The sequence below is a fragment of the Mustela lutreola genome, chromosome 7, assembly GCF_030435805.1.
Source record: "Mustela lutreola isolate mMusLut2 chromosome 7, mMusLut2.pri, whole genome shotgun sequence".
Lineage (NCBI taxonomy): Eukaryota > Metazoa > Chordata > Mammalia > Carnivora > Mustelidae > Mustela > Mustela lutreola.
Window position 1 is genome coordinate 25,865,986 of NC_081296.1, and position 15,380 is coordinate 25,881,365.

The 15,380-nt window shown below is 52.7% G+C and overlaps 1 protein-coding gene across 3 annotated transcripts in view; it reads right to left on the bottom strand.

Moving 5' to 3' along the window:
* The window catches only part of PCSK6 (proprotein convertase subtilisin/kexin type 6), a 180,821-nt gene extending 166,123 nt beyond the window's left edge, over positions 1-14,698 (bottom strand). Inside the window, exon 1 of one of the 3 annotated variants that reach the window (XM_059180175.1) lies at positions 14,361-14,698. In XM_059180175.1, the coding sequence (XP_059036158.1) occupies positions 14,361-14,654 (294 nt within the window). In that variant the 5' untranslated portion in view covers positions 14,655-14,698. The remainder of the gene's footprint in view (positions 1-14,360) is intronic. The other 2 variants (XM_059180173.1, XM_059180174.1) reach the window with 2 other exon arrangements.
* Positions 14,699-15,380: the final 682 nt, after the last annotated feature.

Here is a 15,380-nt window from a genome sequence, read left to right on the forward strand (position 1 = left end):
GTTTGTTTGTTCAAGTTTAAGAAAACAGCAGAAGATCAAGATGTGTGTTAGACTGAGGGCAACCGTGGGCAGAAGCGGACGTATCCCCCCCCCTCCCCCGCTCAAGTCCGTCCTCAGACAGACACACCTAAATAAACGGCAACTGGAACAAGGAGGCACACATCCAGGTACGTGAGGCCTAACAGGGAGAAACCGCACACTTCTGCTGTGACCCTCCTAGAGGACACGTGGCAAAAGCTAAAACTGGCGCCGAGGCACCCAGCACTAGGGGCGAAGCCAGCCCGACACACCTCGGCAGCCCGCGACCTTGCACGGGGCCAGGCTTGGAGCCAACACCCTATAAACAGCCTGGATAAGAGGTGGCCGATGAATTCCTCTACCCTCTGAAGACATCAGGATGCTCGCTGAGCTCTTGCAATGCCCCCAATTTCCCCCTCTCTCTTTATCCTTACCGTGCTGGCTATTGTCCCTTCTCTGCGTCGCCCTGTGCCCTTCCAACAAGCCCACCCGGACAGCCCACCCAGACCGCTTCCCGAGCGGCTGCCCAGTGGGCGGAGCCAGACGGAGCCGACCTCTGCTAGTCTGTTTTCTCCCTTGGCGCCTTTGGTTCAAGGTGAGGAGCGGCTCCCCCACTGCTGCTGGTCTCCAGGGGCCTCCACACCTTTTGTTGGTTCCCTGGTCCCCATTCACACCTGGATAACTTAGCTCCCCATTGAATGTCTATACCTAAGTCAACAAGGTGAGCTGTTTTCCCACAGGATGCAAATGGGATGGCCTCCGTTAGGATCCACCTGTAATGCTTCTTGTTTCTATGTAAAAAACAAACAAACAAACAAACAAACAACCCGGGTGTCCTGTGGGGTGTGGCTCAAAGCCTTCCCTGAAGGTCCCAGGTGAAAAGCAGCTCTCCTCAATTGTCCTAAAGCACCTGGCTCCTGTCTCTTCATTAATTTCACTGTCCCTCACTAATGTGCCTGTCTGTTGTAGGTCAGGACCCCGTCCGAACAAATTATCATCACGGAATTCTACCGAGTGACGAGCCCAAAGCCTTGTCAAACAAATGAAACTTCAGGTTCTACTTCAGAAAACAAGTGAGTAAAACCCCCCTCTGAACAGTGTTTGAAGAGTAGTGACAGATGGGAAAAGTAGGTGCAATGTATTTACAAACAAGAGACTAATACTCACACTACAGGGACAGCACTTACAAATCATTAAGATAAAAGAAAAATAACCCAATTGAAAAATGGGCAAAGAATGTAAATAAGCAATTCAGAGGAGAATTAAAATGACTAATAACTTTATGAAAAGGCACTTTAACAGGAATTGGAAGAAAAGCGAATTAAAACCACCACGAGATCTCATTTTCACCTGGAGGACCTGGCAAATACTACAATTGATCATCTCCACCCAAGATGGGTGAGGAACCCTTCATGCCCTGCTGGGGGCAGGGTTGGTTGGTACCGCCCCCCTAGAGAGGCACCTGCCAATGTCTAATACCACAACACGTGCATATGGACGTTGTTCAGCAGTTCCCCAATCTCCGGAGCCAGACCATCTTGGCTCAAATCCTGACTCTGACACTTCCATCCTGTGCAACCATGAATGAGTTACCTGACCTCTCTGTGCCTTAGTTTCTTCATCTCTAAGATAGCGATAATAACAGCACCTATTTGGAGGCTTTCTAAGAAGATTAAATGAGTCAATACCGGGAAAATACTTGGAAAATTACCTGGCACATAACAAGAGCCAGATAGGTGTCTGTGATCATTACTTATTGTTATAACTATTATTTGGTTTTGTTATTATATACCATACAGAAATTCTCATATGTGGGCACAGAAAGGCATGAGTAAGGGTGGTCACTACAATGCTATTTATAATACCAAAAAACCCCCCAAACAAACAAACAAAAAAACTGGAGGCAAATCAATGAACATTAATGGTTAATGATGCAACAAAATGTCACACCGGTAAAATAGCTTAAAATTATTTTAAAATAGCGGAGTAGGTCTCCATGTACTAGAGTGAAAAGCTTTCCAGGATATATGGTTAGAACTAAGAAAATCTAGGTGCAGAAAAACACGTTTAGCATGACCCCATGAATATAAAACAATAAAGCCTTCACATACATGTGTGTTTCTGAAACAGACACTCCTATGCAAAAGTGTGGTGGCATCTGGGGGAGGAAGGGAATTGGAAATGGGTGGCGGGGAATAAGATTTTGGATTTCTGCTCTTCATACATCTGCACTGTTTGACTCTTTTATGATTCCCACATGACTTTATAAAATAAGAAAAAAAAATGCCCAATAAAATCCTTGTGAGTTGAACAAATGGTACCAAGTCCTGGACCCTCCCCAAGGCCAGTGAGGCGGGATGGGGAGACGCGGGGGAAATGGGACAGGCCACAGCACCCAAGGGTGCCAGACATGTCAGCAGGGGACAAGGCGGAGGCAGTACTCCTCCCTCCTCCCTGCTCACATTCCAGACCAGACTCCCCAGTGAGCTGCAAAGAATCCACTGACCTTAAATGTCAGGGGAAAGATGAAATATGTGAGGACCAGCCATTAAACGATGTGCTGAGCAGCCATTAAAAAAGACATCATCGAGGGGCGCCTGGGTGGCTCAGCTGGTTAAGTGTCTGACTTTGGCTCAGGTCATGATCCTAGGGTCCTGGGATCAAGCCCGGAGTCTGGCTCCCTGGCTCAGCGCTGAGTCTGCTTCTTCCTCTGCCCCTCAGCCCTGGTCATGCTCTCTCTCTCTCTCAAATAAATAAAATCTTTAAAAAAAATACCACAGAGTAAGTAGTTCTAGGCTTGGGACGTGCAAGGCACCCAACTGTACACTCCTGTTTACAGAATATGTTCACAGGTGTATGCGTGTATACACACACATACACACATAGTTGCACACTTCTATACACATACACGTGTGCACATGCATGGTCACACACATGCACACATGCAGTTTAAAAACAAAAGTAATGAAAGGACATAGTCCGAAACATTAACGGTGGTTATCATGGGGGGGGGAGGATTATAAACAATTTGGGGGGGCCTTTTTCTTTTTCATGCTTTCCAAATATTCTATGTAGGTAGATTCCCCTTATATACTAGCAAGAAAATATAAGGAATGTCACAATTTTATAACTGGGCTGTGCCACCCTCTGCATATCCTTGGGCCCTCACTAAGCCCCTTCTCCCCTTGTGGGATTCCAGCTTTCTAATCGGAGGTCTGGGGTGGCATCTGGGGGAGGAAGGGAATTGGAGATGGGTGGCGGGGAATAAGATTTTGGATTTCTGCTCTTCATACATCTGCACTGTTTGACTCTTTGGGGGAGGGTGGGCAGGCTTGGGGGAGGGTGTCCAAGGACAGCTCCCTGCCTTTGAGACTCCCGGACACCAAAGTCAAGAAGGCTGTGGACAGCCTTCCCTCCTGCAGAGATAAACCTTTGAAGTGAAGCCCCGGGCCAGAGACCCGATGAGAAGGGAGGGTCCTTCCAGATGGGACTGGGGCAGACACCTCCCCAGGGTGCCCCTCCTGGCTCAGCCCTCCATCTCACTGGGCTTATGAGCCGGACAGCCCCACCTCAAGCTCCAGCGCCTGCACTGGTGCCGCTGGCTCTCTGCAGGTTTTCCTAACATGGACAGGGACACTGACTGTGAGTAAGGCCTGCAGTCAAAGTGGTCCAAGTTGAAAGCCTTGTTCTGAAATTTACTAGAGCTGCAGTAAGTCACTCAAGCAGCTCAGAGCTTCCGTGGGCTCATGTGGATCACTCCCCAGGCAATGGGCTGATGATCAGAGCGCCGCTTCCTCATCGGTAGGGTCCACGATGTGGGGGCTGGCCAGGGGTAGTCGCGTTGCAGGTACTGGAAGACAGTGACTCAGTTATACCCCTTCTAATGAAACACAGTCACCAGGTGTATCTGGAGGTGGTGTGGGGGGCAGTGAGTGGGACAAGGGCAGAGATGAACAAAGATGAGGACCACGAGATGCTCCCAGGCCATGTCTGTGCATGCAGTGGGTGGCAGAGGTCCAGCTGAGACCCTCCACAGAGGCTAGAACACTGTGCTTGGGTCTGTGAGGCAGCAGACAGGTCAGGAAACACGACTCCAACTAATTCTGAAGAACAACGTTTTCCAGGTGAACCATACAGGGAGTGGGCACCCAGGTTAGAACAACCCCAACAAACAGCAGGTGCAAAAGAAAGAACAAAGTATAGGAAACATTTCCAGAATGGCGAAGGAGTGGCTGGAACACTTGGCAAAAGGGAAGGGTCCTGGGTTGAGGCCAGAGTGGACAGGGCATGGCCTGTGGATGTGCCCCAGTTCCCAGCTTGGGGGACAGAGAATGAGGAAAAAGGCGAGCCTTCTCCTAGCCAGGGGGAAAACTGAGGGCCCTTCCCTGACAGGAGGGCTAACCCTGCCTGACCCTCTCCAGATTGTGCCTTGGAGAGCCTGGTGTGACCCCCCATATCCCCCACAATGGGCAAGAAGGAGGTTCTGGTTGAATGAACACAGTAGATCATCACCAGAGATCATCTCTGAACACAGTAGATCATCTCTGAGTGGTGTGGACCCAAGTTTCTGAAACAAAGAGAACGCCTGGGAATCAAGGGCCCTTCCAGACGCCCCCCTACCCCCACCACCGTGGGTCACAGATTTATCCATCCCTGTGGCAAATGCTGTCCTGCTCGTCACCCAGTGCTGCAGGATCCTGGTCCAGTTGGGCTGCTTCTTCCCACAGAGTGGTCAGAGTTGCCCAACAAGGACTCTGTAAGTGACTGGTGACAGCAGTTCAGAGGCCCCAAGCAAGGGTAGGAAGCTGAAGCTGCAAACAGGTCAAATGCCCTCGTGGGGTGCCACCTGTCGGGCCAGAGGCTGCTGGGCCCTGCAGAGGGCATGGCTGGTTTGCACCCAAGCAACCAAAGGGGAGACAATGAGACTGTTTCTTCCTCTCAGCAGTGGTACCATCTTGACACTAAGGGCATTGATGGGCTGGTTACCATGGGAACCTGAGCTGCCGAGCCCATCCCAGGGAGCCTGAGGCTCCCTTCCAACAGCTGATGGCTATTCAGGCCTGTTCTTTACCCCGGGACAGAGGGCCTTGTGCCTACCGGCAGGTCTTCCAAACCCACCAACAGCAGAGGCACAAGGACCTCGGGGAGATCTGGGATTTGATGAGATGGCAGGATCCATCAGGTCTGAGGCAGCCGTGGTGGGTTCTGGGCCACTGCTGAGCCTGACTCCCCGTGTCGCTGACCTGACCGAGAAGCAAACTAGAGCATCACATGGAGAGGGTCGTCCCTAGGCATGAACACAAGTACAAACCCAGGAGAAGCCTGTCTGCTGGGTGACCCCAAAAAGAAAGGGATTAAAATTTAAAAAGCGTGTGTGGTGATGGCTCAGCCAGCCAGAGTGGGGACGTGGGAGGCGACCTTGCTCCTTCCCCAGTGCTCACCACCTCCGCCACGTCTCTTATCTCTGAGGGGCCAGCACCAGTGAGAGCACAGAGCAAATTCTGAGTAGATGAGTGTGTGTCCTCTGGTTGTCCTGGAGTGACCCCTCCACCATCAGAGAAATGGCAGGACTGGAACTGATCTTTGAGAGCAGCCTAGAGGCCTGATGGTGGATTGACTCCGCCGGGAAGCCCAGAGCCCAGGGGCAGAAAGAGATAAACCAGCAGGCAATGTCAGGGCGACAGGCTGGGGCAATCGGGCGGGGTGTTGATGGCCGGCCAGGACAGGGGGCTAGCCATGGGGTGGGAAAGGCATCCTAGGTAGAAAGAACCTGAATGAAGCAGGAGCACGAAGTGGTTCGGTGGAGTTGCAGCTGGGGGCAGGGCAGAAAGAGGCCCTGCAGCAGGACAGCCCGGGGAGAGACGCCAGAGGCCCCAGCCTATGCTGGGCAACCTCAGCAAGAAGGCAGGGGGCCCTGACAGCCGTCCAGGGGACCCAGGAGACAGGCGAGTACAGTCCAGACGAGAGGTATGGAGGAGGAGGGGAGGGGAGGTGGGGGTGGGGGAGGCTGAGGTGACTTCAGGGCCTGGAGCACAGGCACCAGGTTAGATGGTCCTTTGAGCAGACAGAGACCGCACGGCAAGGACAAGGTACTGCAGCCAGGGGCGACCAGTCCAGTTGCTCACATGCAGAGTCTGAGTCAGGAAGGGTAGCATCCATCCTCAAAGGACTGGAGGGATTAGGGCATTTTCTTCTTTTCCTCCAAAATGGAGAGGTGTAAGTTTCATTTTCTTTTTAAAAGTTTTTTATTTATGTGAAAGAGAGAGAGACAGCGAGAAAGCATGAGTGGGGGGAGGGCTTAAGGAAGAGCGGGGAGAGAGAAGCAGAGTCCCCCACTGAGCGGGGAGCCCGATGCGAGACTCGATCCCAGGACCCCAGGATCATGACCTGAACTGAAAGCAGATGCTTAACTGCTGAGCCACCCAGCTGCCTGGAGAGATGTTACGAGGAGACGGCACCAGTAAAACTGTTCTAGATAGAACAATGAAGACGGGCAGGGGTGGGTGGGGTGTGTGTCTGTGTGTGTGTGTGTGTGTGTGTGTGAGTCAGGTGGAAAGAAGGAGAAACTGGCCAGTGGGGTCCACACAGGTTCTTTCTCAATGGCAGCAGACTGCTGAAAGGCTTTCTGGCATGGTGGCTCACGCTTACCTGAGAAACAGGGATGAGGGCCATCTGCCAAAGGTAAGGACAGTGGAAGGCGGGTCAGAGGGGGTGGGTTCGCGCCCTTGCCTGTCAGTCACTGGTTTGGGATGGGCCCAAGTCAGAACCTAAACAGACCTGAGCTCTCCTTGTGGTTCAACAGGCCCAGTGACCCCTCTCTGCAGGGTTGGGGCAACGCTCCACGAGCAAGAACACCTAACACAAGAAATGCTGGCTTGGGGACAAGCACGTGCCAGGACTTCTGGCCAAGGCCAAGCCACAGTCCAAGAGCCAGAAGGGGGGGAGGGAGAGAGAGAGAGAGAGAAAAGAGAGAGAGAAAGAGGCAGTCATGATAACTATGACTGAGAAGCTGTCCACGTGCCAAGTCCCAGGAGAAGGAGGGGGAGACATGTCAGCTACCTGCCCTGGACTGTGGAAGATCAGAGGAACTACACCTCAGGGGCAAAATCTACACGGAGGCTCCGAGACCAAAAAAAAAAAAAAAAAGCAGGATGTTCCCCAGGGTGCGAAGGGTCCTCTGTGGCCCTTTTGCCACCCAAAGCCCAAGGCGAGGCAGAGGCCTCGGTCAGGTTCTTCTCAGATGGGGCTCTCTCCCCTAACCCACAGCTCTGTCTCTCACATGAATCCTTCTTTGGCTTCTGCCTGGAGAAACCCAAACTCCTCCAGTGGACCAGTGAGCTGGGCCACCCCCTCTGGCCTGGCTCTGAGTCTTCTCCTTGCCACCTGGCTCCACGAACAGTTACTCAGCTTCCAGAACCCCAGCCCCGGTGGCTTATGAGAGCAGGCCCCTCACCTAAAGCCCAGTCCACTTAAAACTGTCATCATCTGAAGAAAGATGTCCAATGCCAGTGTGGGAGAGCACCAGCTTCCCAGTCCCAATCTCGTCTGTACTGCCCCACCTCCCACCCAGAACCTCTCCCTCTCTACTCCCACACCAGCCAGGCACAGGGAGTACATGCAAGGCAACCTCAGACCTTAAATCAAAACCAGATAACTACGTCACAGGTGACTGCTATTCTGGGCCTCCCCTCGTCCACCTCGAGCTCCTGACCTTTGGGTCAGAAAATTCCTGTCCTGGGGCACCTGAGCCTTCGGCTCAGGTCATGATCTCCGGGTCCTGGGATCGAGTCCCGCATCGGGCTCTCTGCTCAGCGGGGAGCCTGCTTCCCTCTCTCACTCTCTGCCTGCCTCTCTGCCTACTTGTGATCTCTCTCTGTCAAATAAATAAATAAAATCTTTAAAAAAAAAAAAAGAAAAGAAAATTCCTGCCCCATGATTTTCACATCTGGCTTCTGCTTGGTTCTTGTTTTGTTGTTTTTTAATCGTAAGAACAAGCTGTCTGCGGCATGACAACGTTCCTCTGCTGATGAGTGAATTACTCAGGCCCACCTGAAATTCTGGGCCAGGTATGTCCCACTCGGTAGCTATTTTAAGCAGAACTATTTAAGGCAAGTTCAAAATCATTTCAGGCTCTGAGATCTTTCAGGGGCCCTGGCAGCCAGCCTGCCTTTTTATGTTCAGACTCAGAACCAACAAATTAGCTCAACACCCCGGGCAAAGCAAAAATGCAAGGGAAGGACGGTGTCGCGGCGCCACTTTTGAGATAAACATCACTTCCGAAAGCTACAGATGCTGAGATGCCGTGACTTGGTTTGTGAGGTAGTCTTGTTGGACAAGAAGTAGACAGCTTGTGTCTTCTTGGAGTCATCAGTGTCAAAGGCTGTGACGTGCGCAGGTTGCAGTGAGGGTCACGTGCGCCCCAAGATGCTTTGCAGGAGAAAGAAGCCTGGTGGGCCACCACGGTTCCAGGGCTCTGGGTCCGGCTCTGTCCAAACCGCCCTGTGATCCGAGCCAGGCCTTTTGGTTCTCTAGGTCATGAATTGCTTTACAAGCGGAAGGCCCCAGCTTGGGAGGTCTAAAGCAGGGGCTTCTGAGCCAGGCCCATAGGCACCTGTGCGCCCACACACAGGCTTTACACAATCCAGGAATGCCATGATGGGTAATATGATGTGCATTTTTCTTTTCTTCCCCTTGCACGTGTCATGTGTACCGACATATACAAGTACATATGTGTATGTATATATATGTATGTGCATACACACATGCATATCTGCATACATATGTATATATCACTATATAGTATACAGTGATATGTACATATCACTTTCAGATAGAAAGAAAAGCACCAAATGTTTAGACACAATTATGTATATAATTTGTATGTTACATACACAGATGTAAGTACTCATATATGTATATTAAGACTTAAAATGCTGCAGATCAAGTTTCTTCCTTCCTTTCCCGGTTCCCTCCCCGGCCCTCCCTTCTTAGAGGCTACCACTAACCTGAATTTGATGTGGATGCTTCCTACATGCATAAGCATTCATAAATAATACAGAATTACTTAGTCGGTTATTTATTTATTTTTTAAATTCAACTTTATTTTTTCAGTGTTCCAAGGTTCATTGTTTATGCACCACACCCAGTGCTCCATGCAATACATGCCCTCCTTAATACCACCACCTGGCTCATCCAACCCTCCAAGCCCCCTCTAAAACCCTCAGTTTGTTTCTCAGAGTCCAGAGTCTCTCATGGTTCGTTTCCCCCTCCGATTTCCCCCAACTCTCTTCTCCTCTCCATCTCCCCATGTCCTCCATGTTATTCCTTATGCTCCACAAGTAAGTGAAACCATATGATAATTGACTCTCTCTGCTTGACCTATTTCACTTAACATAATTTCCTCTAGTCCCGTCCATGTTGATGCAAAAGTTGGGTATTCATTCTTTCTGATGGCTGTGTAATATTCCATCATACCTATGGACCATATCTTCTTTGTCCATTCGTCTGTTGAAGGGCATTTTGGTTCTTTCCACAGTCTGGCAACTGTGCTCATGGCTGCTATGAACACTGGGGTACAGATGGCCCTTCTTTTCACACATCTGTATCTTTGTGGTAAATACCCAGTAGTGCAATTGCAGAGTCATAGGGGAGCTCTATTTTTAGTTCCTTAAGGAATCTCCACACTGTTTTCCAAAGTGGCTGCACCAACTTGCATTCTCACCACTTACTGCGTTTTGTAGTTTCCATAAATACCCCATGCCATCATTTTTGCGATTTATCTATGTAGACACGTATCTGGTATACGCCTTTCTGATTACTGCACCGCGTTCCATCGTGGGACTGTTTTGATTTCGTTCTCCATTCTTCTACTGACGGATATTCAGACTGTGTTTCCCTTCATTTAAAAAGTGCCTCTGGGACAGCACTCTGCAGGGCTCCTTGCGTCCTCGCGCGAGCTCGTCTCTCTAGCAGAAGCCCAGAGGTGGACCCGCCGATGGAATTCTACCTCACTGCCAGGTGCCCCCTGTGCTCCGAGGCGGTTCTCCCGATATCCGCTTCCACCAGCAGCACCCAGAAGCTCCATGGGCTCCATTTCCTCGCCAGCGCTAGATACAAACACCTCTCTGCATCTGCCAATCCGATGGCATGAAGCAGTCTCCCTCCTTACTGCCCCATGTCATGTTGTTCCCATCCCTCCGGGGAGGCTGAGTGGCTTTTCTCGAGTTTACTGGCCACTTGACTTCCCTCTCCCCATTTCTGCTCCCCACCCCACCCCACCCCACCAAGAGGCTACTACTAACCTGAACTTGAGGTGGGTGCTTCAGACAGGGCATTGAACTCCCTATGCATATATTTCTCCATTTTTCTACCTGGCGTTTCTCTTTTACTTATTGATTTGATTGCTTTTTTATTTATTTGAGAGAGAGAGCACAAGCCAGGGTGGGGGTGCTATAGAGGGGCAGAGGGAGAGGGAGAAGCAGACTCCCACCTGATCAGGGAGCCTGATGTGGAACTGACCCCGATTCGGGACTCAATCCCAGGACCCTGGGATCATGACCTGAGCAGATGCTCAGTTAAGGCAGATAGCTTTTTAAATAATCTATGCACTAACTTGTGTGTCATAAGCCATAAATAATTTTTCTAGTCTATTACATGCTTTTATCCTATTATGATGTGTTATACAGAACTCTTCATGGCTCAATCTCTTCCTTTATTTGTTCTTTCTGTGTTTGGTTTAAGAAATCCTTTCCTGCCCCAAAGCCATAAAGGTATTCCACTCTAGTTATTTCTAGCTGGCATTTACTGTTGGGTAGTGTGAGGTGAGGTCAGGATCTGATTATTTTCCCGATTCAATTCTCTCGGTGCCATTGACTGAAATGCCTACCCTTCCCCATCCATCTGTAACAGTTCTGTTCGCACATACAAGCTCCCACACCTGCCTGGGTTTGAGTTGATTCATCACTATTGCAAGGAACCATCCCCAGGGCCAACGTCCAACTGTCACGATCACCCCAGCTTCATGGGAAGTTTTGTTCTCTGGCAGAATACACTCCCCTCCTTTTCTTCCTTTCTCAGAGTTGTCACAGGGATTCCAGGAACTTACTCTTCCATGTGAATTTTAAGATACATTTGTGTCATTTCATATCCCATAGAAAACCCTGTTGGCACGTCAACTAAATTACACTGAACTTAGAGATGAAGGGGGGGGCATGTGATAATCAGTCCTCCTGTCCATGAACATAGCTTATCCCTCCATTATTCAGACCACTTCTTCAATACATCGTTCAAATATTTTAAAATCTTCTGGTAAGTTTCATTTTTTTAAAAAACGTATTCCTAGATTTCTAACGGCTTTTATGCTAGAGTGTATTATCATTTCTTTTCTCTTCTCGAATGCTGCTCCTAGATAGGTTGCTACTGTTACCAAGCATCCTGCTCAGTTCTCTGACTACTTATAATAGTCTCTAGGTTCTCCCGGATTATCTACATAGTTATGCCACCTATCAGTAAACGACATTTGACTCTTCCAAACTTTCCTTCCTTCCTTTCTTTTCCATTGTGGTACATTACCTAGGACCTCAACTATCATGATGAATAAAGAAGTAAAAAAGAGGTTCGTTTGTCTGGTTCCTGATGCACATTTTTCAAAGGAGAAGATCCAGAGGCACGATCAATCTGAAAGGCTTCCATGTTCAAGAAAGGTGAATAACTTTCACCTGAATAACCGTCTCAATTACCTTTGCACCATGTAAAATAACACGGCATCGGGTTATTAGTTGCACGAGAGGGGGTAACACATTCGAGTCAGAAGTTAGAACTTCGCAAAGGCCCAGGAGAAAAGCAGGGCTGTGAGTCAGGGCAGGTACCGGGCATAACACTAATTGCCCATTAAGGGTTTGGGGAAAGAGTCACACAAAGGACACTTAGACCAGAGAATGTAGCTGGAGACAAAGAGCAAAGAGCATAATTGTTAGAGTCGACATGCTCTGTGTAGACACAAACAGCTTCCATGCCTTGCTTCCCCTCAGTTTGCTTATCCATAAATCAAAGCTAATAATATCTACATCTTATTTATGAGTCACAAATTCTCCTGGCTGAAAAAGGCAAATAAGGTTTTTAAAGAGTTCTTATTGAGGAAGTAGAGGGTGGAATGCTCCAGGCCTTTTCCACATTAGTAGTTCACTTGGGGGAGGGAGGGAGAAAAGCTGGTTTGGGAATAAAGAGTATTAGGTGCTCCTTGAGTAATCTCTCTCTCTATCTCTCTCTCTCTCTCCCTCTCTCACACACACACACACACACACACACACACACGCGCGCGCGCTAACGTCTTGGAGACAGCCCAGATCCCGAACCAACAAATCCCCTCCGTTTGCAAAGGTCTTCATAGTGGCATCCCCACCCCAGCCCCCCGCCTCCCAGGCTGAGTTGACCAGGCTGTGTGCGGTCCACCCTGCAGCTGCCCTGGACAGAGCTGGTGAGACGTGGAGAGACTCCCCCAGAATGTCCCAGATCGGGGCAGGTACACACCTGAGGGAACCTCCCCCATAGGCAAAATGAGAACAGCCGACTTTGCGTATGAAATTCAACTCAGACAGAAGTTGTTTAAAAGCCCTGGCATTTCTGATGCTGGTGGACAGGAACGGCGAGGGGGAATCTATTGCGTGTGTGGCTCTTGTGGAAACGTCTGGGAGGCCCTTTGTAATTTACCGTGCAGCTGAAGAGTCACTTTTAGCTGAAGACAAATTACCAGGCCACCTGGGCTGAGCAGTGAGGTATAGCAGGAGCCGGCAGGGGGGCGGGAGGAGGGCTTAGCCAAGAATGGGGATGGAAGCCTGAGGACCACTTTCCTCAGTCTGGAACATCACCCAGGGAGATTTCGGAACAGCGGGGAGAAACGAAGCCAGTGCTGCCCAAAGGCAAAAACTCCAATCACAGGACGTTTGCAGACATCTGAGCAGTGCATACAGACGGACAGATCTAGCTACACAAAAGACAGGACAGCATTCTCCCAGACACACTCGGACTGACCACGTGAAGTACAGAGCAAACAGCAGAAATCTACTTTTCCAAAAGGCCACACATCTCACATTAGCAGCATCTGTTGAGACTTAGGATGCAGAAGAAATGTCATTTACATTAGGGTCACACCACACTTTGCTGGCTTCTGTCACGGATAATGATGAAACTAAATTTAACACTGCCTGGCATTACAGCTTGAGTTATGAGCTGGTGCTTCCCTGTCGTTTCACTGGATCCTCTAAGCGTATAGTATGTAGGAGACTGGTTAACTGCGCTGAAAGGTCCCCTGGCGGGACAGCACGCTTCAGTCCCCTGCAGCCCCTCCACCAGCCCTAAACCAGCCCCTTGCCCCACGGTCACTCTGCAGGGTTGGGGAAGGAGAAAGGGATCTGCCTCAAGGGTCCTTTGGAGTTATGCCACCCGCCTGCCCAGGGCTTGTCCTCTCTTGCTAACCCAGTCATAGCGACAGTCCAGGTCATGGGAGGACTCTGGGCTCACTGACCAGGGTCAACCCCTGGCCTGGGGTTTTGCTGGATCTTTCCCAAAACTGTGGCGGGTACACACTGACACTGCCCCTACAGATGAAGAAGATGGAGAAGTGACTTGCCTAAGGTCATACAGCTAGTTTGTAGAGAGCTAGCCTTGGAACAGCCACAGAAGCCTAAAAACAAAGCAAATTCCAGGAGCCTGAAGGGGTTTTCAACGCAGGAGCTCCTGCCTCCAGCCCCCTGTGAGGTTGCAGAATCCTAAGCCTCTGGCAAAGGACGGATGCTTCCAGATTCCAGCACCTAGCCGCCCTCCCTTCCCTCCGTGATCCGCGGACACCAAGAAGCCCACGACCCCAAGACTCTGGGCCATGCGCCTGTCACCGCCGAGTCGCGGCGGGACGCCCTGGCGCGCGCTCAGAGTCTGGAGCCCCGCGCAGCCCGTCGAGACCCGCGGGCCGGGCGCAGCGGAGCCGGGGCTCCGAGGCCAAGAAGAGCTTGGTGGGCACTGAGGACAGCGCCCGCGGGCAGAGCGCGGCGCCCGAGAACGGCTCCTTCTCCCGCCGCGCCGGGCAGGTGCCCGCGCCGGGCCGCGGGGCCCTCGGAACTGCCCCTCCGGGCGCGCCAGGCCTGCGCGGGCGCCCCCGCAACCTCCGCGGGCCACCCGGTGGGCCCAGCCGAGCGTACCGGGCGCCGCGTCCCCCCTGGCGACTCCACGCAGGGCGCCCCAGCCGCCCCCCGACCGCGCGCGACCGCGAGCCGGAAGGAGGCGCCCCCTCGCGCCGTGCCCACCCGCGGCCGGGAAAGTTTTGGGCGCTCGGGGCCGGCCGCACTCACCTGGCCCAAGTTGAGGTAGCCGTGCTCCGCGGCCACGCGGTCCGCCTCGGCCGGGCCGCCCAGCACTTGCACTGCCCAGTGGTTGGTGTAGACGGGGCGCGGCGGCGGCGGCGCGGAGCAGGCGGCGGGCAGCGCGAGCAGCAGCAGCCAGCGCCAGGGGCGCGGCGCGAGCGACCGGAGCCCGGGCCCGCCGGCGCCCCCCGCGTCCGCGTCCGCGTCCTCGGCGGTGGCGGCGGCGGCGGCGGCCCGGGGCGGCGGCCGGGGCCCGGGCGCAGGCGGCGCGCGTGGAGGCATGGCAGCGGCAGGCTCGCGCGGCGCCCGAGCGGCGAGTGCGCCGGGGGGTGGGGTGCCGCCTTTTAAAGCCGCTCCGCGGCGGGGAAGCGCCGCCGCCGCCGCTGCGGGCGGGAGCGAGGGAGGAGGAGGCGGCCGCGGCGCGTTCCCGCCCGCGCGGCCGGGTGGCGCCCCTGGGCCCGCGCTCGTGCGGCCCGCGCCGGGACGGGCGCAAGCCGCGGGCTGGGCGGCGCGGGAGGCCCGGAACGCCCCCCACCGGGGAACTTCTCGAGGACTTTTGGGGCTCTTGGGACAGACAGACCCGGGCGGCCCCGAGCGGCGGCCTTGGCCCTGCGCGTTCTACCGGGAGCCCCGAGGGCCGCCGGGGCAGCTCAGGTGAGTCCAGACTGGTGGGCCGAGGCCCCAGCGCCCTCCCACCCGTCGGGCATCCTGGAGGCCTCATTCTCCAGGTCGAGTTTCGTCTCCTCAAAGGGTGTCTTTGCTCATCCCGCGGTGAGATGGTGAGCTTGCAAGGGCTTTGGGTTCTAAGAGAAAGAAACCGCGCGGAAAGGGAGAGTCATGGCCCGGTCCAGGAGGAGGCCTGACTGAACAGGCACTTTAACTGGGGCGAGACCGCTGGCAGATGAACCGGCTTCAGTGAGTGCGCCGGAGAAACCCACGGATGCAGCCCCGAGGCTCCAGACCACCTTGGGAGGCAGGGGGTACAGGTGAATCCCCAAGCTGTCCACT